This window comes from Ursus americanus, chromosome 22 (genome assembly GCF_024610735.1).
Source record: "Ursus americanus isolate L20-20 chromosome 22, mUrsAme1.1.p, whole genome shotgun sequence".
In the NCBI taxonomy this organism is placed as follows: domain Eukaryota; kingdom Metazoa; phylum Chordata; class Mammalia; order Carnivora; family Ursidae; genus Ursus; species Ursus americanus.
This window is the reverse complement of record NC_142148.1, coordinates 5,613,372-5,639,403: the sequence shown is the minus strand read 5'-3', so window position 1 is coordinate 5,639,403 and position 26,032 is coordinate 5,613,372. Positions and strand designations below refer to the sequence as shown.

The 26,032-nt window shown below is 46.0% G+C and overlaps 1 protein-coding gene across 1 annotated transcript; it reads left to right on the top strand.

Moving 5' to 3' along the window:
- The first annotated feature begins 4,664 nt into the window (after positions 1-4,664).
- On the top strand, positions 4,665-24,543 carry RAE1 (ribonucleic acid export 1). The gene is made up of 12 exons (XM_045808423.2): positions 4,665-4,856; positions 7,293-7,389; positions 7,940-8,044; positions 10,270-10,362; positions 14,855-14,941; positions 15,876-15,962; positions 16,078-16,149; positions 17,538-17,645; positions 20,225-20,331; positions 20,414-20,489; positions 21,061-21,255; positions 24,319-24,543. Exons 2-12 carry the CDS (start codon positions 7,300-7,302, stop codon positions 24,403-24,405), a joined length of 1,107 nt encoding a protein of 368 aa, XP_045664379.2. The 5' UTR covers positions 4,665-4,856; positions 7,293-7,299; the 3' UTR covers positions 24,406-24,543.
- The last annotated feature ends 1,489 nt before the right edge of the window (positions 24,544-26,032 follow it).

Genomic DNA, 26,032 nt, shown 5'->3' with positions numbered 1-26,032 from the left:
TAGCAGAGAATTAAAGTGCTCATGGGGGGCTCTTGTTAGCATGGGGCTGGGCATGACTGCACCCATGAAGCTGGCCCTAATCAAGAGGTTCTGGTAAATATTAAATAAGGTCATATAATAAGAAAAGAAAATACTTGTATAACACCTACTATGTGCCACGTATTTTTCTGGGTGCTTTTGAACATTCACTAATTTCATCTTCACAGACACACTCTGAACTCGGTACTTTTCTTATTAGCCCCACTTTACAGATACAACAACCAAGGTACGGGAACCTGTACTTTTGCTCAGGAACTTTTCCCAAGGTCACATAACTACTAAGCAGTGGAGCTGGGACTTAACCCCAGAGCCCGGCTCCACGGCTCGTGCTTTAACCACGACATTGGTACACATGAAGTGTGTTACGTGGCTGAGGGGGCACACTGCTTCAGAAACGTCTACAACTCTTCCTGTTGGCTAGCGGTCAAATCAGGTCCCCCTGATGCCAAGCCTATAATGTCAACAATTCTGTTATTTCCCCTGGTCACGTCAGAACCAAGTATTTCATTCTGAGAATATTCTGTGGAACTATCAAATTGACTTGTGAGACTATCCCAGATTGTAAAGACATTTTTATAAATCACAAGTGTTTCTTTGAATTTATACCATACTTCTTTCCTTAACATCTAATATCACTGAACTTTGACAAATTTTGGGAAGGAGAACATCATTAACCTAGAAATAAATGGTCAAGCTGCAGATGTCTGGATTGGGACATTCTATCAAAATGGGAAGTATCTATAATAGTCATTAAAATTTGAAAATAAACAATTTTTTGAAAAAAATTTGTCATTAATATTTAATGACATGATAGTCATTAAAATTTGAAAATAAATAAACTATTTTTTGAAAAAAATTTGAAAGGGGCTTGCAGATACATTCAGTTTAGATAATTACATTCAAGTTTGTGATTGGAAATGTACTTAAAATAATTTTCATTTATTTGGGAAAAGGAAATGGGAGAGCAAAATGCATTGCTGTTTGGCTTTGCTGCCTCTCTTGGATGCAGATGAAAACCTAACGTTAGTAGCTATTTGGGAACCATCTAGAATTCTAATTCTCAAGAGATATTTCTAAAAATGATTGCTGTAAAATAGATAACTATTTAACATGGCAACTGACGAGATATCCCCTCCACCATCATCTACTGTGTTCATTTTTAATATTTTCATAATTTTAATTAAGAACATTGGTATTGGAATTTGTTTATAATGAAAGTGAGTAAAACCTGGTGCAACAAAAAGATGTCTAGAGAATCTGATTTTTTCCTTAAGAGCTCATAATCACCCTCATAAAATAAAAGCTTTTGTAATATCCCCAGGTTTCTGGGAAATTTAACTGTTATCATTGATGGTGCTAAATGATTTGAGAAGTCATGATTTCATGGAGAAAGAAAAAACACATTGCAGTTTCTACAAAATAGAAAGAACGTTCCAGGATTTCCATCTATGACTTCCTTTAGCTGGAGCATCTCCATTGAACTGTTTGACAGAGGTCCCTGTTCATTGGTGCCGACAAGAACGGATGCTAAGAACACTGTCAAAGCTAAACCACATGCACATGTGCACTAAAAATATTTGCAGCAGAGTGTTTTTGTAGCAAAATATTGAGAAACATTACTTCTGTTTGGCCTTGGGATCAGCCTTAAGTCTGTATCCCAAGGAAATAATCCTATAAACCCAAGCCAAAGGCGCCCTCTGCTGGCAGAAGAAGCTCTACTGTTTTCTCAAATCCTCCCTCTTGAGGGGCATATTTCTTTTCCTTCCTTCCTTCCTCCCTCCCTCCCTCCCTCCCTTCCTTTCTCCCTCTCTCTCTCTTTTTTTTGATTGATTGATCGATTTAGAGAGAGCAGGGGTAGGGGCAGAGGGAGAGAGGGAATCATGAAGCCGACTCCCTGCTGAGCAGACCTGGGGCTTGATCCCAGGACCCCCAGGTCATGACCTGAGCCAAAATCAAGAGTCGAATGCTTAACTGATTGAGCCACCCAGGCACCCCTGGGTGGATATCTCTTTAAAATATTTTCAAGTCATAGTTTTAAGGAATGGGGTAGAAGGGTCTGAGACACAGCAAAAGAAGTTGGGTAAAACCGTGAGAATTCCTGTGTGTGCCTGAGTACTACTTTTCGACAAAAATCCATTCTATATCATCAGCTTTGGATGCCCCCAAGCCCTTGTAAAGCTGCACTTCGTGTATGCTCCTTGGCAACCAAGCTCTTTACAAAGCCTTAACATATTAGAACTTTTAAATTAAAATTTCAAAATTATAAATCACTTTAAATGAAAAGGAATTGATACTAAGCTTACAAGCACATTTAGTTTTTATTCACCTAGACACAGAATATAAATATTACCTTGGGTAAAAATTGCAGAAGTGTTGGCCAATGCGAATGAGAGCCATAACCGAAATTTAATTTTAATTATGTTTTGTTTTTGATCATTTTCACCTATACTTTATGGCTCAATAATTATACCCATGCATACAGATTGTTTTGATCCCCCTTCTTATTTCTAGGGGGACGAAGTGAGGTGACGCTGCAGTCTGCCGTCTGTGGAGGTGTGGACTCAGACTGTGGGGAAGGGCTGTTGCATACCAGTTCCCCTTCTACTCACTGCCTCTGTGACTGGGACAAGTTACAATCTGGCCTTGGTTTTGTCAACTGTAAGATGGAAATAACAACAGTAATACCCCTGTAGCGTCATTGTGAGGATTAAATGAGATAATTTGTGTAAAGTGTTTGAGTACCACTGTTCAGAAAAAGTCAAGGAGTGTTAGTTGTTACATTTGGGCATGCGTGCTGCTGCTTTTCTTCCCCTGATGGTATATGCAAAAGGAGCTGGTCAGTTTTATGTCCCTAGACCGTAGAAAGAGTCTTTTAAAGTATGCTGAATAACCAGTATTATATGAGAATCTGTATCATAATGGAGGTTTCTGGAATATTCCTCAGGCATGGAAAATAGAATTCAACGAATATTCATTTAAAAGCATATATGTGTAGGACACTGTGCTTGGTGCTGCAAAGGATATGCATGGGAGTAAGGCATAACGTTTAAAATCTCAGAAGCTAGACAAGGCAAATACTTGTGCTGTTTTATGAGACAGAATATGATAAGCACAGAGGGGGCTTTGAGAGGTTAAAGAAGAGATGGTATGAGATGATCCATCTGGGAAAGAATGAGGAAAGGTGTCGCTGAGGAGGGAGTACTTGTCAGAGAGGATTCCAAGATTACGCTGGTGGAGTTGGGTACCCGACAGACCTTTCTGGCTCCGCTGCTTAACAGCTGTGTGATGTCTGACAAGTATGTTATCTCTGTTGGCCGCACTTTCCTTTCTATAAAATGGAGATTACGGTACCTACTTTGTAGGGCTGCTCTGGAAATTACAGGAGATGGAACATCCAGCGCTCAGGAGAGCTATTATTACTATCACGATCTAGACTAGAGGTTCTCAATCTTGCCTGCATCTTAGAATCACTTGGAGCTTATAAAAAACTATTAATTCCCTCTGTGCCACTGCAGACCAACTAAGTCAGAAATCTCCATGAGGCCCAGGCAGCAGGGCTTTACGAAAGTTCCTCCAAATGATTCCAGATACCTCATCTAGATTCTTGGTGCTCGGCTAGATTCTTGGGGCGGCGAGCTCAGCTGGGAATTTGCTAGAATGTGAGTTCTCAGGCCCCCCACCTTCTGAATCTGCATTTTATTTATTTTTTTAAGATTTTATTTATTTATTCGACAGAGATAGAGACAGCGAGAGAGGGAACACAAGCAGGGGGAGTGGGAGAGGAAGAAGCAGGCTCACAGCGGAGGAGCTTGATGTGGGGCTCGATCCCATAACGCTGAGATCACGCCCTGAGCTGAAGGCAGACGCTTAACCGCTGTGCCACCCAGGCGCACCAGAATCTGCATTTTATAAGGAGGTGGGGGGGGGGGGGTCTGAAAGCTCCCTGCAGATATCAGGTGTGCAAACCACACTGACTAGCAAAGGAGAAGATTCAGCCTCTGTCCCACAACCTCAGCAGATCCCTGCCTCTTTTTTTTTCCCTCAGAAATTCAGCAACCTGCTGAAATATTTGGAGTTGGCATGTGTGTCTGTCTGTCGTAACAGCTCCTTCACATTCTTACGGAACCTTACACTTAGCAACAAGTCTTTCACGTATGTGACTTCATTTGCACCTAAGAGCTCCCCTCCAAGTCGGGCATCATTATGCCAACTTTACGGAGGGAAACCGAGGCCCAAAGGGCCCCAGATGCTGCTTAGGCCGCCCCAGTCGGCAAACACGAGGTCAGGGCCCGGACCCAGTCTGGCCGACGTCACCGCCGACCGAAGCGGCGTTCCATCGGCTTCTCCGAGTATGGCTTTGGACTTGAGTTGGCGGGAATCAGAAATATGCTAGACTTCTAATTCTCAAGAGAAAATACTAGCGATCCACCATCAGCGGGGCTGCGAATTTATCAAAACGGTCGCTTGGTAACATGCAGGCGGCCCCACCAACTTTCGACCAATCCGCAAATTGCTGGCACTGGGACTCCTTTTTGGCGTCAATGGTGCTTCTGCGCATGTGCCATCGCCTCGTGGGAGGGGAAGCTTTTTTCTTTCTTCCGTGCCTTCCGGGCGACACAGGAAGTGGCTCCGAGGCGCCTGCGCGGTGGCTCCGTGGTAATTGGGGCAGTTTCCTCCACCCGCGCGAGGTTCTTTCGGCCTTGGGGTTTCTATGCGCGGCAGCTCGCCTTCGCCTCCTCCGCGCCCGAGAGGGTTCGCAGGCTCCCGAGTCCTTTCCGCTGCCTGCCACCGACTCCCCGCCGCGGCGTGACTCTCAGGTAGGCCCCGTGCGGCCTCCCTCGCTCCCCGCCGCCATGGCGCCTGCGACGCCGGCCCCCAGCTGGAGTGCGCCCAGCAGCCAGGCACCTGGGCGCCGGCCGGCCGGTTAGCGAGCTTCATTACTGGCCCTTGGGAGGGGCTCTGGGGTCACCTCGGGTCTAAACCCCTCGTCTTTCTCTTGGGGAAACTGAGGCACCGGGAAGGGTCACAGAGTTGATAGCAGCGTCTGTCGTCTCTGCCCTTCCCAGTTAACACGTCTGGCTTATCAGACACATTCTCCCACCTTCTCGGAGAAGCCTTCCGTGACCCTTCTACGGAAGGGCATCCGTCCCCTTCGGTCTCTCGTTCTCTCCCACATTTACCTTTCTTGGTTGCACTTACCTCTGAAACTAGTCTGTTCTTTGTTTCTGTCCTCCTCTTGCAAGTATTTACTGTAAACACAGAGACACGCTGCCCCCAGGCAAGTGTCTGTTAAATACAAGCTGACTTGGCCCAGGCACCCTGCCGAGGGCTGGGTGTCTCTTAGAGAGGCGTCCAGACCGCCCTCTGTTCTTGGAGCTGATGTTTTCCTGGGGAAGAGGTTGATTGCACACAATACCAGGTCGTGACAGGTGCTAAGAAGAAAACAGGGTGGTGTTATCTGAGGTTGGATATGTTAAATCAGGAAGGCAGGGGAGCCTCTCAGGAGGTGACCTTTTTGAAAAAGGTAGGTCTAACAGCTTTATTGAAGTACACCTTACCTGCTATCACCCATTTAAAGTGGACCTTTTGATGAGTTTGGGAAGTTCAATACAGTTTTGTAAACATCACCCCCAGTGCAGTTCGAGAACATTTCCATCACCACCCCACCGCCCCACCTTCTCAGGAGACAACTTTTGAATTGGGATCTGAAGATTCAGACTGAGACAAATTTGGGGGAGAGCGAATCATCCCAGGCTGAAGGAACAGAGATAGTAGGAATGCTGCAGGGCAGGGCTGAGCTTGCTGTGTTCACAGGCGGAAAGGATGCCCCCAGAACCGAAGAGGCTGGGATGTAGCAAGCGGCTCAGGTTCGGAGATTGGTTTGAGGTGTACACGTGTCCTCTGAACTTCTTGAAGGTTCCCTATGCCCTGTATAACGTGTGGTCCACATCGGCCAACTAATACTTGAAAGACCCCTGCTAATTCCCTAAGTTCATCCCAAATGGCAGAAATGTTCTCTCCCAACTTGATAGCTGAAGAGAGGGAAGGAACAGAAGAATTTTCAGGCACCGGGCATGCGAGCTCACTTGGTTTTCATGATTCCGTGAACTGGATGTTAGTGACTTTCTTTTTGTGAATGAGGAAATCAAGGCTAAATAACCTGACCAAAGCCACATAGCTAGTTCCTAGACTCTGACTGCAGAAGCCTTGTTATTCCCGTGTTCACTCATGCAGTTAACTGGTGTTCCAAGTGCACCTCTAACATTTGAGGCACAGGGAGTTGGCACACACCGCTTCCTCTCACAAGGTTGCTTTCCGAGCTACTAACATGCTCAGAGCTGTTCCTTTGACCAGGGTATCTGCACTCATTTTCTTCATGAAGTTGGGAATCCCAAATGCCTTTCCAGAATCCCTAACAATTTTCCCATTCTGTGTTGTCCACAACATAATAGCAGACCTTTTGGTACTCAGTTACACCAAAGTGGATTACTTTTTAAAACTCCTTCTACAGAGAAATTGCTGAATCTTTGCCAGGACTGATTGCTTTTCTTAGTAACTCTATGTGGAGATATTTACCTAAACCAGAGAAATTAGTAAAAAGAAAGTAAATTATCACTGAGTGATGACCTGGAGCAGTGGGGCCTTCTCCTATTTTACTGCTGTATTCCTGGTTCTAAGCTCAGGGTCTGAAATTATGTAAGAGGAGTGAATTTATCTTCTAGCTGTTGATTGACAAGTACTTTGCTGTAGTGTATTTTACTAATGGTGACAAATGTAAGAAGGAAATAAGGAAACTGGATGTGGGGTGTATGGGAACTCTATCTTTACAATTTTTTATAAATAAAAACTATCCTAAAATAGTTCATATTTAAAAAGCACTTATCACATTTTTTAAAGATTTTATTTATTTGACAGAGTGAGCTCGCAAGAGAGAGTGTGAGCGCAGGTGTGCGCGCATAGGTAGGCAAAGCCACAGGCAGAGGGAGAGGGAAAACCAGGCTTCCCGCTGAGTAGAGAGCCTGATGTGGGACTTGATCCTGGGACCCTGGGATCATGACCTGAGCCTAAGGCAAACCCTTAACCGACTGAGCCACCCAGGTGCTCCTAGTATCACATATTTAGATCTCCTTGGAGGAGAGAAACCTGGCATCATAGAGTCTTTTTTCCCTTGTGTGACTTAATTAGCTTTATATTAGCTCTCAGTGATTACTGAAGAAAGGACCTGTCCTTTAACATTTTCCATTATTTTTTAGGATCAAAATGAGTCTGTTTGGAACAACCTCAGGTTTTGGAACTAGTGGGACCAGCATGTTTGGCAGCACAAGCACAGATAACCACAACCCTATGAAGGTACTACATGGAGCTTCACGGGACTTCGAGGAAGTTACAGGCCAGGGTTTCCCAGAGTGAGAGAAATCCAGATAGCTTGGGGCAAAGGCTCTGAAAATTGGTCTAGTCCACTTTCTCAAACTTGGAGCACAGAAACGGTCTCCCCTGCACTAGTGTCCTGTGCCCCCTGACTTTATTCATCACTTAAGTCACTGAGGTGCTTGTTAAAATTGTGTATTCCCAGGGCCCAGCCCACAACTATTGAATTAGAATTTCCACTGGGGTGGGGGCAGGCAGTGACTCTGATCAAGCACTTTGGGGCCAGAGTGAACCGGTGCACCATCGCGTGGAAAACATCATCATGGGCATTTCATTGAGAGTGCTGCTTCAAGTCCCAGCAGTGCTAGCCCTTCCACTGGCTTATTACTCCTTTTTTGGATCAAAGTAAGAAAGGTCCAATTCACTTAGTTCTTAGCACAAGAAAAGTCCACCATGAGTGTTCAATGAGGAAGAAAACAATTTTGAATGAAATTGATGATGCATACATTGTAACATTGATTTCCCCCCCCAGGATATTGAAGTAACATCCTCTCCCGATGACAGCATTGGTTGTCTATCTTTCAGCCCACCAACCTTGCCTGGGAACTTTCTTATTGCAGGATCCTGGGCTAACGATGTAAGTGCTCCTTAACGTGCATGGTCTAGAAGTCTTATCTCTTTGTATGGGCAAGGTTAGCTTTCCATTTGGCTTCATTCTTTCCCAAGTGAAGAAGCAGAGCTAAAGCTTATTCATGGCTTTTTAAAAGAAATCAGCGAAAGGGTGTGACCCTTCTGAGTGGGCAGACATCACTTGTTACACTGATTTTTGTTAAGAAAGCATGATCATCTGCATCACTCAAAAATTCCTACTCTAGTTCAGTGACTTGACATGGATTCCCAGATCAGATGTAGTGTCATTGAGAATGACTGTTATCCGTGGTGGTATACATAAACTTCTGGGTATCCTGAAAATGTTCTTAAGGCAAATGTTAAACTTCGGATATAGCACAAATCCTGCATAGACATTACATTTAACCTATTGTGTACAAAAAGGAAGACAAGAAATCATAGTGTACAAAAGGAAAGATAAAAACTCCGGTAGAAAAATAAGTGAAGGATGTGAAGAGGCACTTAGCAGAAGGAGTGCGGATGGCCCATTAGTGTGAACTTGAACCATTCGGCCACACTCATGAGCAGATAAATTCAAACTCCTGTGATAGACTCTATCAAGTTAACAAAATGAAAAGTTTAAAAGAATAACAGTTGGTTCCAGCAAAGAAAAGCTGAGACCTTACATGTACCGCTGGTAGGTATGTAAATTGATATAGCTCTTCTGAAGGCTAATTGGCAATATTTATCAGAAATCCTTAAGTTTATACCCTGCATCTCAGTAATTCCCCTCTGGGGCTTGAGGAAGGTCTCCAGTAATGTACTTTAGGTGCATAACTGAATGAATCTCTAAAGAGCTAAAGCACTGTGATCCTACTGTGCTCTCCATCTTCTGATGCAGGATGTGAAGCCTAGAGATGTAGAATAACTGGCCCAGGTCCCGCATCTAAGGGAGCAGCAGCCAGGATGCTGACCCAGCAGTATGACCCCGGATCTGTGCTCCTAGCCACTGCCTGATATGGCCTCATTGTATTTTATTTCATTTAAAATATTTTATTTATTTGTCAGAGCACACACAAACAGGGGGAGCGGCAGGCAGGGGGAGAAGCAGGCTCACCGCTCTGCTGAGCAAGGAGCCTCATGTGGCACTTGATCCAAAGATCCTGGGATCATGACCTGAGCTGAAGGCAGATGCTTTGCCAACTGAGCCACCAGGGCGTCCCAACCTCATTTTAAAAAGTCTTCATGCTAGTGGAAGTTTTGAAAAGTGTAATATCAAATAATGTATTTTACGGTATGTTTGTGTGCTGGAAAACCATTTTAAAAGTTTGGAAAAGATTTTTCTGCAGCGGAGGGTGGCAGCGGGGGGTGAGGGGAGAACAGTAGGGGGAGGAAGGTAGTCATGGTTGAACAGGTTTGGTTTCTACATGTTTCTGGAAAGACTTCACATGATTCACTGCTGAAAATGTTAGAAGAATGTTCAATGGCAGTTAATGCAAGGGAGAAAAGTTTCAATTAAAAGAGTGAAGGTACTCTGTAATCTAGTGTTTTGAAGAAAATATATGCATAGAAACACTGAAAGCACAATGAGCTAATAACTATAGTCTGTGGTGGGATTAAGGTGCTTTTTTATTTTCTTGTCACATTTACAAAATCTCTTAAGTAAAGTGGATTACATTTATAATCAGGAAAAAAATATGTGAAAAACCATAGTATTCAGAGATGAAAGGTAAGTTTCCCCTTTGGTCTTGATTCTCTGAATGGTAATGATTGAAAAATACATCTCATAGATGTGATGAGAAATTTATTCGCAGTTTCAGGCGGAAGCAAAAGAATTTGTATATTCTGATGGCTTGAAAATAGGAATGGGAAAATAGCTACTTTAGTCGACTTTCCAATTGCTTTATTTTTTTTTTAAGTTTATTTATTTATTTTAGAGAGGGAGCGTGAACAGGAGGGGCATAGGGCGAGAGTCTTAAACAGACTGTGAGATGAGCACAGAGCCCAGCACTGGGCTCCATCCCACCACCCTGAGATCATGCCCTGAGCTGAAACTGCGAGTTGGACACTTGACCAACTGTGCCACCCGGGCAGCCCTCAATTGCTTTATTCTTAAAGTTAGATAATTAGGTTGATATGAGAAGTTCCTGTATATTTAAGTTGCACCCCAGTAGTGCACCCCAGTACTGGTGTTAAATGCATGTAGAATGTCACGAGTTGCTATGTTTGCATTAATTTGTCCTATTACTGTAGGTTCGCTGCTGGGAAGTTCAAGATAGTGGACAGACGATTCCAAAAGCCCAGCAGATGCACACGGGGCCTGTGTTAGATGTCTGCTGGAGCGATGTAAGTTTCTTTCCATTTTTCGTATTTTCTGCAACATAAAATGACGTGTTATCTGGAGTATTTATATATTTCTACTTTTACATAACCTGAATCACAAATAGCATGTATGTATACACGTTGTTGGAATTCTAAGTTTATAGTTTGTAGTAGTATAGTTTGTAGTTTATATTCAGTATAACAATTTATTGACATTCCTAATATAGTCAGTTAACGTTAGCTTTAGTTTATTGGAAAGTTTTTCTTGCATAAAAAGTTCATTATTTTATTGACACATTACCTTAAGCAAACAGTTGAATAATTTCTGGAAGCCCTTCCTACCTTTATGCCATGAATTTATGTCATTTTAAAATTAGAAGTTTAGTATTCCAGAAAGTAAATCCTAGAGAAAAAAAGAATCCTTTTCTGTTAATAGGCGTTTGAAGTCTTTTGGGTTTTTGGAATTCTCTTTTTCCTCCCAAATCCTGAACATCAATAGTATAAGCAAATATGTTCAAGTTTATTTGGCTCTGAGCTTTTGTTATTGATTGGGGAGAATTTAACGAAGGGGCCCTTCACAAAGGTGCAGCCGAAAGGAAGGTAAGTGGTTTGGGGCGCCTGGGTGGCACAGCGGTTAAGCGCCTGCCTTCAGCTCAGGGCGTGATCCCGGCATTATGGGATCGAGCCCCACATCGGGCTCCTCCGCTAGGAGCCTGCTTCTTCCTCTCCCACTCGCCCTGCTTGTGTTCCTTCTCTCGCTGGCTGTCTCTATCTCTGTCGAATAAATAAATAAATAAAATCTTTAAAAAAAAAAAAAAAAAAAAGAAAGGAAGGTAAGTGGTGAGCCACAGCAAGAGCTATGGCTGTAAAGGGGACTATCCCCTAGGTAAAGGAGGAGCCAGTGCGTTGACAGCTCAGCCTTTCTCTCCCTTCTGCCACCGCTGCCCCGTGACTGCACCCAGCAGAGGCAAGAACACAAGGGCCTGAGTGACAGGGGCAGAGAAGATGTACCTCCCTTATGAGGAAGCTAAGCCTCCAGGCCCCTCCCAGGCCTTATATGTAATTTTTAGTCAGACTCATTAGATATGAATTGCAGACAATAAAATTGAACCTTTTTAGTGTATAGATCTGTCAGTTTTGAGAAATGCGTAGACTTGTCAGAATACAGAACATCTGCCCCAGATTCCCTCCTGCCCTTTAGACGCTCCTCAGTTCCTGGCCGCTGGAAACCACCAGCGTGTCTTCTGACCCTGTGGTTCTGCTTGTCCCAGAATGTCACGTGCGTAGTCCTGTATCGTGTCACCTTGGAGTCAGGCCGCTTTCACTCAGTAGAATGCACCTGAGACCATGCCGGTCGTTATGTCAGTAGTTTGTCCTGCTGAGCAGTGTCCCATTGTGTGGATGTGTCGCTGTTTGTTCACCCAGCCACCAGAAAGACATTTGGATTGGTTCCCATTTTGGTCATTATAGATAATGCCGCCGTAAACAATTGTGCACTGGATTTTCTGTGAACAAAAGTTTGCGTTTCTCTTGGGTGATTATCTACTAGTGGGAGCGCTGTGTCGTATGTTACGTGTATGTATGTTTAACTTCGAGAAATTGCCAAACTATTTGTATTTTATGTTGTCATTTTCAGATGACACCACACATTTATGTGATCTTACTTAATTTATAACTAACAAGTGATTCTATTTATAAATTTTTCGAGAGGGTTTAGGAGCCAGAATTGCTCCAGTTTTCATCATGAGCTGTGATAGGCTTCTCTGAGCATTTCTGTCATCTGAAAAATGTTTTCTTGACCTATCTGGGTTGTTATGAGATTAATAATAGATCTGTGATAACAGTTTGAAAAGTGATGCATTTATTACATATACAACTTATTTTTAGTTTACACGTGGAAAAGTAGCAACTTGAGTAAGTTGAAGATTTTTCTGATTTATTTTGCCTGTCTTTTTTTACGATTGGGTAATGGGTCAGAATGTAAAGTTTCTTACAAAGTAGGGTAAGAAGTAGAATTAACGGATACAGAATTCCATTGCCCACATGTTACTGAGTGGCTGTTGGCATTTCTAAAAATAAAGACAGCCTATTTCCTTCTTCCAAGTTGTGCGTCTTCTAATGGAGGAATCAAACACGGTAATGACGGGTTCTCCTATAGTGAGCCGAGCTCTGAGAGGGGCGGGGTGTCCTGGTGCTGGCTTGTGGGGAACACAGAAAGCAGCTATAAATTTTGGGAGGCGTGCCGTGAAGGCCTCACTGAGGGGACAAGTTGAACTGAATCTTAAGAGAGGAATGAACGGTGTGCCTGTGGCTTTTTGAGAGCATTGTGTCGTCCAGCTCAGGCCGAAGTTAAGATGCGGGCTCTTACTCTTCAGGATTTTGACTTCGGCAGGTTACTTAATCTCTCTGTTTCTTCATTTGTAAGATGAAGGTAATAATTATTACAACAGATGATATTTAATTATGCAGATAATTATCAGGCTCCTCTAGTATGCTAAAGGCCTGCGGATAGGGTGGAAAGCGAAGGAGGCAAGGTGGGCAAATGCCATATTCATGAACTCCTGGTCTGTCAGGACAGACAGACAGAATTGCAGGTAGTAGAACGTTGTGGCAGCTAGACTGCATCTGCATAAAGTGGCTAGCACGGGGTTAGTTGACAGACTTGTCTGAGGGGACATACTGAATGGCTGAGTCTAGGCCCAGACCCAGACCTTATTGGCTCCAGAGCCCATGTGCTTGACAGCCTTCCTCAGAGGCTTACAGGGAGGGAAATGGGCTAGTGTGGGAGGGGGGAGAGCATTCGCGAGAGGAAGCCACACACGTAGCAGCCGCACAGATGCACGAAAGAGCCGGAGTTAGGGTTACCTGTGAGGCATGAAACCCAAACTCGGTGAAGGTGATTCTTCGGCACTGTAAGGACATGGGTCACTGTGCGGCCGTCGCAGTGTGGAGAGCAGCTGGCTGGAGAGCACGTGGAAATACTGTTTCTCTGCCCTGGCCTTCCGCTAGATTGGCCTCCATGTCTGTGTGCTGCTGGGGTCTGGCACGCTGCTGCTCCGTAGTGCTGGCTACAGCTGGTAGGAGAGGCCAGTGTATTGCTCAGGGTAGCCCACTACATCCATGGCTATCTTTCTCTAAGGACTTATGGAGTTACCCTTATAACTTCACTGATCGAGAAGCAGGTTTTATCTTTTCTTTTAGTTGGAGAACAGGTGACTTTATATCAGAAGAAATTTTTGCTAAGGAATGGCAGTAAATCTTGGAGCCTTGGAATCAGAAATGAGATAATTTAGCACACTGGTCATCTGACTATGGCCCATGGGCCAGATACAGCCCACTGCCTATTTTTGTAAATAAAGTTTTATTGGCACACAGCCACACTCATTCATTTACGTAGCATGTATGGTTGCTTTCAAGCTACTATAACAGTTAAGGAGTTGCAACAGAGACCTATAAAGACTAAAATATTCCCTAAGTAAATGGCCCTTTAAGAAGAAATTTGCTAGCCACTGGTCTAGACTTTCCATTTAGTTTTTTCTCTAAAAATTACCTTGTGCTTCTTCATGTATGACCTAATTTTTGAGTTCTATATTTGAGTATCTTTAAAACCACTACACAATGATTACTAATTTGTTAAGCTGTTCTGTAGTTTTCATAGGACCAATGATTATTGAAAATTAGTGTAGTTTCATGGTGTGCACTTTAGAATGCTGTTAGATACAGAGCCGAACAAACATATGATAATAGATGCATATGTGTGTATACAGAGGGTGAATGATGCACTAAATGTGGCAAAATGTTTACCATTGGTGATTCTAGGTGAAGGGTTTATGGGTGTTCATTGTTTTATTCTTATAACTTTTGTGAAGGCTTGAAATTGATCAAAAAAGGCTTGAAGCTGGGGTGCCTGGGTGGCTGTTTGTTAAGTGTCTGCCTTTGGCTCGGGTCATGGTCCCAGGGTCCTGGGATCGAGCCCTGTGTCAGGCTCTCTTCTCAGCGGAGAGCCTGCTTCTCCCTCTCCCTCTGCCTACTGCCCTGCCTGCTTGTGTGCTCATACACGCTCTTCCCACCCCCACCCCACCCCCCGCTGGTGAAATAAATAAACAAAAATCTTAAAAAAAAAAGAAATTAACTAGAATAAGAAAAAAATGTGTAAGTGACCCCCGGTACTACGTATAGATGCAGGATTTGCAAAAACTACTCTTGGAAGGTAGTCAGTGGCCCGTGAGGAAGGAGCAGGTCAGGGGTGGGAGACTTCATTTTCCCTGTATAACTTCAGATTTGTTTGAATTTTTTTATCCTGTTTATTTGGTATGTCTTAGAAAAATAAATTAGTAATAAAGAAATAGGGGTGAAAGTGTGTTTCGTATATGACAGTGGAGTTTATAATACACTGGTCCCCAAAGAATTAGAAAAATAAAAATTGCAAAACAAAACCTTCAGTATGATCAACCTAACATACAGATAGAAATTTTATTTATTTTTTTAGAATGACAGATTCTTGATTTTCTTTTAGGATGGGAGCAAAGTATTTACAGCATCATGTGATAAAACTGCCAAAATGTGGGACCTCAACAGTAATCAAGCAATACAGATAGCACAGGTAATAAACACTGTGTACAGAAAGGCTGGTGCCTGGGCTTGTGATGACTTTTAAATTCTAATTCTCTAGTATAGAAAAAGTGTAGTTGACTTTACCAGGTCATTTAGACTTAATTCCAGAAAGCTCTTTAGCATCAGAGTAACACCAGGGTGATAACCATTCTTATTCCTACTGGCGTTTCACAGATGGTCTGTCTTGGATCTTCCATATGTGTGTAAGTGAGGATGGGGTCCTAAGGAGTTAGTGACATTAAAGCCTATCAAAGACAGATGTTCCAAGTGGGCCTCAACATTCATGTGTTTGACATTCTGACAGCCATGTGGGGCTTGCCTTTTACCAACTGCATTGGACACTGGTTCATTCGACGAGTATTTAGTGAATGCCCTCTCTGTGCCAGGCACTGCCGGTAGGGGTAGAGACCCAGCAGTGAGTAAGCCCCTGGAGCTTTTAGTCTACCAGGAACAGCAGGCATGAAGGGCAGAAGTAATGAAGCTCGGGGAAGCGAGAACCAGAGGGTCTGACCTGGTCAGGAAGGGGGGGCCTCTTGACACGAAACCATTTTTGGAAAGGCATTACCTTCACCGAGCTCACAGTATGTGTGCCAGAAGCATCTCTTTGATCTCTTCATTCACGTCACCGTCAATAAATGAAATTGGTAGAGTTCCCTCCTAGTTATTTCTGAGTATCTCCCTGGGGAGGGGCTTACTTTGACTCTCATTATGGGTAAGATAAAATTAATGTTTGTCAGGATGGAAAGTAGATACATGTTCTTAGGTTAAGTTGAATGTCACGGTCATTGGGAAGGGATATCCTCGGTGTTCGTTTGGTGTGACCTCAGTATTTAAGTTTGCACCTTCTCTTTGAGCTTCCAGAACTGAAGCTGCGTAGCACGTAGTTACATTTATCTTGATTTGTTTTGGTTTTGTTTTGCAAGCACGATGCTCCTGTGAAAACCATACATTGGATCAAAGCACCAAACTACAGTTGTGTGATGACTGGGAGTTGGGATAAGACTCTGAAGGTATGATAGACCAGTGAGGGGACAGCGTGGCCTGACTAGGAGGGACGTTAATTCTACACTGTTTGAACTATAGCTCTGAATGGTCACTTACTGGCTTTTTTTTTTTTTCTTTTAGTTTTGGGATACACGATCATCAAATCCTATGATGGTTTTGCAGCTCCCGGAAAGATGTTACTGTGCTGATGTGGTAAGGAATTTCTAACAATATATATCATTTTAAGAGAAATACAAATTTCTTACTTTATGACGTCTTGCAATTAGAGGGTAATCTAAAAATTCCTCTAACTTGAAAAATCAGTACACAGAAGGTATAGTTCAGATTGCCTCAGTCATATTAAATCAGGAGATTTTTGTGCTGCGTTTGTCTCCAAATACTAAATACTGGTTGTCAAGTTTTTTTGTCATTTGTTATTTGAACATGTGCAGGGAGCCGTGTGCCCTCAATATATAACATTTATTGGCGGCTGTAGGAAAGTGGGCAATAACTGTGTGGTGTGGCGTTGGATCTTTGGGGACTGTCTGAGTGGAAGAGAAACTGAAGAACTTTCTCTGTCCATTTGGTTATAAGCCTTAAAGTTTTGTGCTAACGGCCAGTAATTCCACTTCTAGGAATTTATCATAAGAAAAATAAAGACGCAGATGTTCTGTATAGTGTAATGAAAGCTTGGATGTGGCCTGATGAGCCAACAAGACCAGTGAGGTGAAATGAACTCGTTTGAGGGAATATTGGACAGCAGCTGCTAGTATTCTCGGAATACGCGCCTTGAGTGAAGGATATGAATTATATAGGAACACACTACATATGCATGCATGGTGCCAGAGAAGCCCCAGGGGAAATGGCATGACATTAACGTCAGCATTTGGAAGGGTGGTGTAGGTGATTTTTATTTCTTCTCTATTCCTCAGTATTTTTTAAAAATAATCCTATATTTTATAGTTTTAAAAAATGAGTCTTTTAAAAACGGATGTTCTACTTTCAAATAATTATTTCCCTAGATTTTCACGAAAAATGTTGTGATATAGGATTTTTAAACTTTAAAAGATTCAGACTCATTTTTGTGAGTCTAAAAACATGGATCTAATATTTTGGTATTAAAAAAACACATTCCAAATTTCTTTTTTTTTTTTTTTTAAGATTTTGTTTATTTATTTGATAGATAGCTAGCGAGAGAGGGAACACAAGCAGGGGGAGCGGGAGAGGAAGAAGCAGGCTCCCAGCGGAGGAGCCCGGTGTGGGACTCGATCCCGGAAGGCCGGGATCACGCCCTGAGCCGAAGGCAGACGCTTAACGACTGCGCCACCCAGGTGCCCCACATTCCTTCATTTTTTTTTTTTTTTTTAAGATTTTATTTATTTATTTGACAGAGATAGAGACAGCCAGCGAGAGAGGGAACACAAGCAGGGGGAGTGGGAGAGGAAGAAGCAGGCTCATAGCGGAGGAGCCTGATGTGGGGCCCGATCCCATAACGCCAGGATCACGTCCTGAGCCGAAGGCAGACGCTTAACCGCTGTGCCACCCAGGCGCCCCCACATTCCTTCGTTTTAAGCATGTCTCTGCTTCCCTCCATTCCCTAGATCTACCCTATGGCCGTGGTGGCAACTGCAGAGAGAGGACTGATTGTCTACCAGTTAGAGAATCAACCTTCTGAATTCAGGAGGATAGAATCTCCACTGAAACATCAGGTGAGTCGCATGTCCGATCAGGAAGCATGTACTTTGTACGTGTCACGTGTGGAATACCGTTGTACTTTCAGACGCCTTGAAGTAGTTTCTAAGGGGTGAGTTTAAGGACACAAGCACACGTATTTTGTGAGTAGATGCTGTCCATCCCTGGAGGAGCCTGACTCCTCTCTCGTCTCCGGACGTGCCCCTGGGGGCTACTCGCTGCTGCGTACAGTCGTGAGCCTCGTGGATGGGCTCTGTCGGGTCCTAGCGTCCAGCCTCAGCTCTGCCCGCACAACACCAGGCTTTTTCCTGCAGTCTCCCCACCTGCCACAGACTCCTCGGTTTTCTTCACTCTCTTCTAACTCCTAGGCTCTCCCTCCGCTAGCCATTGTCTCAGCCGATCAGCTCAGTTCCTGCTCGGAGAACATAGTGGCGGGGAACTTCTTGTCGTCTTCTGGGGAATCTAGAAGTCTGCCTGTACCTGCATCTTCCCTTGCCTTTCTCCTGCCAGTTAGGTGAGGTCTGTGCTCTGTGAAGGCCGTTTTGTGGTGGGGCGCCATGGTTTACCCCCCTCCTCTGGGGGTGTCTGGACACTCGTGCCACCTCTCCCCCCCCCCGCCATTGGCACCACTAGCACGGACACGTGCTCCAGTCTCATTCATCCTAGAAAACAGACTCTCTTGCCCCACATCCTGCCGTACCACCTGGACTCCTTTTCCTTTGCAGCTAAGCATCTCACATGAGCTTTCTTGGTTTCCTTACCTCCCACTCATTTCTCACCCGACTTCGCTGAGACTTCTGCTGAAACTGTTTTTGCTTGGCCACCAATGGCTTCCTCATCCATAATTCCAGTGAACGCTGACCAGCCCTCAGCTCAGCAGAGCAGCATTCACCACTGTTCTTACATGTTCTGAAACACCCTGTCCCTGGCCTCTGTAATGCCCACCTCTTACCCCCTGCCTCTCCGGTGGCTAGTTCGTTTTCCCTGCTGGTTCTTGCTGCATGTTGGGGTTCCCCAGGCCTCTGCCCTTGCCCGCCGCCTTCTCTACTGAAGCAGAACCTCATCTCTTGACCTTGCTGTCACTTAGTATACCTTGTGGGCCGGGGACTCCGATCCCCAACAGACCTCCCCTCTGGGATCCCTGCATGGACACCTACAGTCTGACAGCCGCCTTGCGTGTCTTCCCAGCGTCTCAGCCCAGCAGTATCTCACACTAAACCCGGGACTGCTTTCTACAGACCTTTAGATGTTACCTCTCTTCAGGCTTCTCCCTGGCTGTTTTCCCCCAAACTGTGTGTGTATGTATATGTTTTATAGATCTCCGCATAACATGTGTCACGTATTCTGTCTCATGTTGCCCACTGCAATATAGACTTGCGGGAGCAGAGATTTCTCTTTGTTGCCACCTTGTCCCCAGCTGCTAGAGGCAGGTCTGATGCGTAGAAGGGTTCTGCAGCTGTTTGCTGAGTGAACAGCCTTAACCTGCTCCTGCCCTCCCACCCTCGGCCACCCCCACCACCACCCCCCCGCCGTGCACTCTGCGGCTCGTGAGGTGGGAGCTCCACCTGCTCTGTCTGCTGGAAATCCGGGTGTCCTCCTTGCTCTGCTCCTCCTCCTTCTGTCTCGCTGACCCCCAGCTTCCCTCCTGCCCTACAGGTGGTCTGGAATCTGTTCATTTTGTTCCTTCCCTCCTTCTGCATCTAATCTGAGTCTCCTTGCGTGAGTGTAAGAGCTTAGATCTCGGCCCACCTTTGATCCATTCTCCATGCGTGGGTCAGGGGGCTTTCTCATAGTGGCACATCTGACTGCCACATCTCTGCTTAAAAACCCAGCACTGACTCCTCACTTCCCTTTGGATAGATCCCAGATTCCTCGATAAAACCTAGTCTGACTGGCTTCACTTCTTGCTGCCTCTGCCAGACACCCTGACCTCTCGTTTGCTGAGCCATGCCCTCAGCATTAGCACAGGGTCACTGTGTGGTTGTGTTCTTGTAAATGGGGCCCCTCAAAGGTGTGCAGTTGCTGGTCTCTGTGTTGTGTATTAGAGCCTGTGCTGAGCATGGGAGGCACAGGCATGGTTCCTGCTGACTTCTAGGCTTTTGCCTCTTTTCATTAATTCTCTTTCCACTCACAAAAGTAATGGGCTTGTTGTTCAAAAAAAGGCAAATGGTATAGAAACAGAGCTAGCATATTTTTGCCATTTACTTAGGACATACGTGCTCTAGCAAGGGTCACAGTAACAGAAACTGCTCTTTACCTTCATCTTCTATGGCTTCATCCCCAGGCTCTGGTCCTGCCCCCATGCCTCCTGAGCTCACGCAAGATAAGACCTCAGTTTGGGTAGGGTGTGGGTGGGCCTCTGGAGTAGGCCAGGTTGTCATGACCAGAAGGAGGGAGTGAGGACCCAGGCCCTGGTCTCTGCTCCTCTGCCCCTGGTGGCTGGGTCATGGGCTCTTTTGTGGGATCTTCTGTAGAGTCCAGGAGACCCTCCTTTGGGTCACCCCAAAATGAGGTAAACATTATGTACCTTCACTTTGTTATGAAATCTTGTATTTTACATTGTGATAACATACAGTTTTTTCCTTTCCAACCGTAGCATCGATGTGTGGCTATTTTTAAAGACAAACAGAACAAGCCGACTGGCTTTGCCCTGGGAAGCATTGAGGGCAGGGTTGCTATTCACTACATCAACCCCCCAAATCCGTAAGTGGGCTTGATTTTGCTTGCAAATTTTCACTTGAGACTTTTTCAGAAAGGAAAACTTAGTTGAGCCTTTGCTTTTCAGTGCCAAAGATAATTTTACCTTCAAATGTCACCGCTCGAATGGAACCAATACCTCAGCTCCTCAGGACATCTATGCGGTACGTTTTTAGAAACTTTGACCTTGAGAACACATCTAGAAACTAGACTTGGAGGTGGGTGGCTGAGTCATTGCGGGGCCAGGAAAGCTCATTCTGTCTGTGCACGTTCACAGACAGAGATCGATGGCTTACGCTGTGGGCCCTGGTTTTCTGTCCACATTGACCATCTTTGCTCTCTATCTGCTGCTGAGTGCGAGTGGACGGCTCTCTCAGGAGGGCCTTCCCCTCCTTCTGAGTGCTGCCCAACTGTTCATACGTAGTAAAACGAGAAGTTGCTGATTGCTGCAAAAGAAAAGGCACTTCCCTGAGGTCCGCTTTTTGGCGTCCCTGGCTACATACTTGTTAACTTAGGCTAACTTGTGTTCGTAACAAGAGACATGATTCGGTTGTGGGCTGGTCGTTGATTCCAGAAGTGCGATTGGTTTCTCCTTCGATCTGCGGGCCGCCGGCAGTCAGGAAGCGGCAGTCCACACATTTTGTTTCCCGAGTGAAGCAGGAGGCATGTATTGGTACAAACCTGATTTCCCCTCCCTCCTCCACTGCTTCTCATCGTGCGTGTTAATCCTTGTAGGTAAATGGGATCGCGTTCCATCCTGTCCATGGCACCCTTGCAACTGTGGGTTCTGATGGTAGATTCAGCTTTTGGGACAAAGATGCCAGAACGAAACTAAAAACTTCAGAACAGTTAGATCAACCGATATCGGCTTGCTGCTTCAATCACAATGGAAATATATTTGCCTACGCTTCCAGCTACGACTGGTCAAAGGTGAGCATTCCCAGGCCTGCTGGGCACTCTAAGGCAGCAGCGCCAGGGTCTGGAGTCGGAAGGCCTGGGCTTGAGTTGTGACTCTTCTCTGGACTTGCTGGTGACCTTCACAGGTCACCATCCCGTCACTGCAAAGGGAAATAGCCGGCCTTCCTCACGAGATGTGGGGACTCCGCGAAATCATACCTGTAGAGCCTTTCCCTGGGAGCCTGCCCCTGGGAAGGGTCTGGTCATTGTCTGGCCAGAAGCAGAGGTGAGCTGGAGGCCGTTACTCCAGGAGGCTCTAGGTCATTCGGTGAGGCCTGAGGCGGTTGCCAGAGAGTGAGAGGGCACGGCGAGGGCGGCCGGAGGGGCGGCAGGGCCAGGTCGTGGGGCTTTCGCTGGAGGCATTGCTGCTTTGTTTCTTATCTGGGGAGGTGAGTTAGGGGCCGACAGGGTCGTGGCTGCGTTTTTGAGGCATCCCAGCGTGGTGGTAAGGGAGCAGACTCGGGGATTGGGGCTGCAGGCTGCTGGCTAACGGCTGATGTTTCTCGGCCAGCCCACGTGTTTGCTTCTCAGATGCTGGTTCTCCTGGATTGTTTGTTCATTTTTCTTATGCTATCCCCCAGCCCCCCTCTCCACAGCAGCCTTCCAGACTTTGCCTGCCCTTGCTGCCCAGGTTCCTGACTCGTGAGGTCGCCCGCTTCACCCGAAAGGGCTTTGTCCGTCGTCCCCCGCCCACCGCAGTGTCTTTCCCTTTCACCTGCACGCGTGCCTGCCTCCCATCCCAGACGTGCCCGAGACTCCCTCACACCCCTCTGTTCTCTTCTCCTTCTGTGAGCACCTTCTCTCCCTGCCTACCAGCTCCTGGTCCTCCGTCTGTAAGCACACATTCAAGCCTTCGGCCATGCCAAAGCTAGCTGAGAAGCCTTGTTTTCCTCGACTGATCAGCGTGTCGGTGGGGGTTAACACCTGCTGGCTTCCGTTCCTTTGGCTGCCTCCTGGGTGCCGCCCTTCCCCGTCAGCTCCAGCCTGACTGGTTCTCCCAATGCAAACCAGTGACCCTTCAGTCTCTGACTTGGTTCCTGAGCTCGCTCTCCACTTCTCTTCCAGTGTCCCTGTCCCGACAGCATGAGTGCATGGCGTGCCTTCACTTCAGGAGATGAAACTCCTGTAATTCCCGCACACGTGTCCTTTATTGTCCAGGCTAGCGGCCTCTCCTGGGTTCCTCCTTTGAGTCAGTCACTGTTCACTTGGGGTCTCGGTGTCACCTTTGATCCTCTCTCGGAAGAGCTGGGCAGTCCCCATCTCTGGTGGCTTTACCTGCGGTACCCCTGCCCGCCTGGCCTCCGCATCCGAGCCCTCTCTCCCCGGGAGTGTGCCGATGCGAGCCGGGCAGCTGTGCTGTGTTTCTCTCGAAGCTGCTTTGCTGAGGTACCGTGGAGGCGCGGTAGTGCACGGTGGTCGGTTTCAACATCTGTGTGTACCTGGGAAACCATGACCACGGTGCAGATAACCTTGTTGTTTTAAGATAACAGTTTTATCTCCCCCAGAAGTTTCCGTGTGTATTGCCTTCATCCTTCCCACACACACAACCCTCGGTCTGCTTTCTGTCATTATAGATGAGCTTGCGTTTTCTAGAGTTTTATGTCAGAGGAGTCCTGTACTACATACTCTTTCTGGCCTGGCTGCTTTCTCCCGGTGTAAGGATCGTGGCATTCACCCCCGACGCTGAGTGGCTCCCTCGCCTGTCCCGTTCTGCTGCCGGGCGGGCTGTGGTACAGGGTGCCATGGGTTTATCTGTCCACCTATGGTGGCCACACACGCGGTTCTTACAAAGGGTGCCTTTTCTGGTTCTGCCGGGCTGGGGCTGGAGCCAGGCTGGGGCCTGGGGCCTTGGTGTCTCCACGGGCTCTTCGAAGGGCCTCCCTGGTCCGCGTGCTCAGCCCGTGTCACGCTCAGGACGCTGCGTGTTGCAGGCGTTGAAAAATTGGAAGTCTGTTGAAAGAAGTGAGAAAGCTCATTGCTGTGAATGCTGTTCAAGGTGAACCATCTGAACAGTTAATGTCAACTTACAGTAGGAGTTACTGAAATTATAATCTTTTTAATTTAAAAAGAGTTGCTTTGGGAATTTCACATTGTTCTTAGTTTAAGGACAGTTCTCTCCAGGATGAAATTGTAATCACATAGGATCAACGTCATGAGCTTGCTGCCCGAACGTAACCGTCCAGAAGGGACACTTTGTATATTATGATGAGAACTTACGGTCACCATTGAGCTAAACGTCCAGAACCGTCTGGGCATATCTGTTAAGGGATGAGAATAAAACACCTTGTTGCATTAGAGGAGGCAGAGTGCAGCCAGAGGCCCTTCCCATCTCCCTCTTCCAGGTCTTGGGATCACCTGAGGTGCCCACTTCTCTGCCTTGCCCACAACCCTCCTCCACTGTCCTGTCACTGTGAACGCCACTTACAACTTCTGTGGCTCCTGTTCCTTTTCCCTGGGGGATAATGTTCAAAGGCCTCAGTCTGTCCTTCACAGTCCTTCATAGTCTAGCCTCATCCTGATTTCCAGGCTCCCCCAGAGTTGCACAGCTCCCCTTCTGCCTCCCCACGGGCACACACACTGACCACCACATGTACTTGCACTTCTCTCTGGGTCTGTGTGGATGGCTAATCCCCCCCGGAAGTCATAGAGCAGATGTCTCCTCTTCTGTGAAACCTCAGGTCTGAGCCAGTCCTCCACCGCCCTCCCTGGAGGCCTTGCTCCTGCGGGCAGGCGCCTTGGTATTGAAATGGTGGTGGGTTGAAGAGTCTTAGCAGTGAAAATATGTAAAAGATCATCCCTCTAAGTGGGACACCGAGGACAAGATTTCCACCAAGTCCTTAACCTTTCCTCTGAAACCAGAGTTTAAACTTGTTTAACATTTGACTTTTCTTTCCCTCCATAAACCTGTTTCATTCTCCTAGATACCTATGTTTCGTGCACGTAGCACAGGACTTGGCATATACAAAGTGCTCACAAAATGCTAATTTTTGCTTTTTAATGGTAAGATTGTTGTGTGTGTTTTTTCTTCCTCTCTAGGGACATGAATTTTATAATCCCCAAAAGAAAAATTACATTTTCCTGCGTAATGCAGCCGAAGAGCTAAAACCCAGGAATAAGAAGTAGTGGCCAGAGACTTCTGGGTTGTCCAGAGTTGTTTCCTCTCCACTCTGCCTCGTCTTTGTACGGATTTGGGTCCCAGTGTTTGGTAGGTTGTCAGCCCTGGATGTGGATTTCAAGCCCCGGAGGAAACAATGTCCTTGATCAGCAGTCAGGAGCCCCGCTGGCCCCAGTGACTGTCCGTCTCTCCATTCCACTGCCTGTTACAGATTTCTTCTGTGACTCCACGGGGATTGAAATAATTCTAGAAGTTAGATTCCTATGGGCGACTGCCAGGTATCTTGCAGTGCTTCATTCAGCCGTGTGTGTATTCGAGAACATTGGGAAACATTCTATGAACGCTGTACTGTATTTTGTAATAAAATATTTTGAAGATTCCCTACTAAGCTCCCTTCATGTGTCTCTCCCCATGCCTGCCCCGTGAGCTCTGAAGTGGCCATCTTGTCCCGCAGCATCCTGGGTTTGATTCGTGATTGGAGCTGCCCTTGGGGACGCACATCCGTCTTGCCCCTTAGGAGAGAGGGAGTCCTGAGCTGTGACTCTGCCGTGTGGCGAGTCTAGTGGCAGCATTGAGCACAAGTGGGCAGAGGCTGAATGTGTGTTTCCTTGCTTCTCCGTTCCATCTTTAACCTCCCCAGTGGTGTTCGGCTCTGCTGGGCAGGGGTCCCGGTGGCCGGAACGGGGCCTGTCCGTGTGCTGAGGGGCAGGCCTTTGCGGGCAAGTCCAAGTGGGTGATGTTTGTGTGGCCTTCAAGTTAGGACCCGAGCCCCCCACATCACAGGTGCTCTTCAGTCGTGCCCCAGTACTCGTAGGTTTTTGGGGTTTTTTGTTTTTTATTTCTTGTCATTTAAAATTCTTGATTGGTAAGTATCTGAAATGAAATTCAACTTAACATTTGACTTTTGAGTCCGTTGTGTTTTTACCCTGTGATCCCAAATGCTGCTTATGCTTTACTATTTGGGCCTGGTATATATAAAGTGACTTGCTGAGTGGAAATCTGCCTTTGACAATATTGTAAGTTGTGTTTGCCTACTCATGAAAAACAATGAAAATAAAATTTTCTACTGGAAGAGATTGCCTGCACTCAGTGGTTTAAATTCTTTGGTAGTCAGATCACAAGTAAAATCAGACCTGTTAACTCTTTGGCTCTATCTTTTTGCATGAAAAATGTATTTTTTGAGAGAGAAAGGCAGGCGCACTGGCTTAAAAAAAAAAATCTGAGTTTTCAAGTTAATTATTTACACCTCCGTTTTCATTAATCAGCCCTGCGCACGTGGGAAGATGGGCCGAGTAGGCCGCTGTGCGGAGGGTCAATCTTGGTTTTAGCGGTAGCTGGCTTTGCGGGCAGGTGGGCAGGATTTACAAGCATTGGTGTAGCCGTAGTTTCATAATTCTCTATATAAGCTAGTGACTGGCGATGGCTGAAAAGGACCTCGGGATCATGAGTCTAAACCAGGAGCTTTGTAGAGTGTGCTTTTCCAAGACTGCGCCTCGCCACATTACCAAGGGGATAGATCGTTTGTGCCATTGGTTAATTTAAAAACATTTGCCAAAGTCCATTTACCAAAGTAACCCATGTTGGGATGCTAGAAACCAGGAGTGAGGGAGCTCCTTGGTGCCCATGGGGATGTGA

Excerpts from the sequence above, each read along its gene's own strand:
- RAE1 (XM_045808423.2), top strand. The coding sequence starts at position 7,300 with ATGAGTCTGTTTGGAACAACCTCAGGTTTTGGAACTAGTGGGACCAGC. Across the intron at positions 15,963-16,077 it reads GTTGGGATAAGACTCTGAAG|TTTTGGGATACACGATCATC; the intron begins GTATGATAGACC and ends TTTTTCTTTTAG. Across the intron at positions 16,150-17,537 it reads GATGTTACTGTGCTGATGTG|ATCTACCCTATGGCCGTGGT; the intron begins GTAAGGAATTTC and ends TCCATTCCCTAG.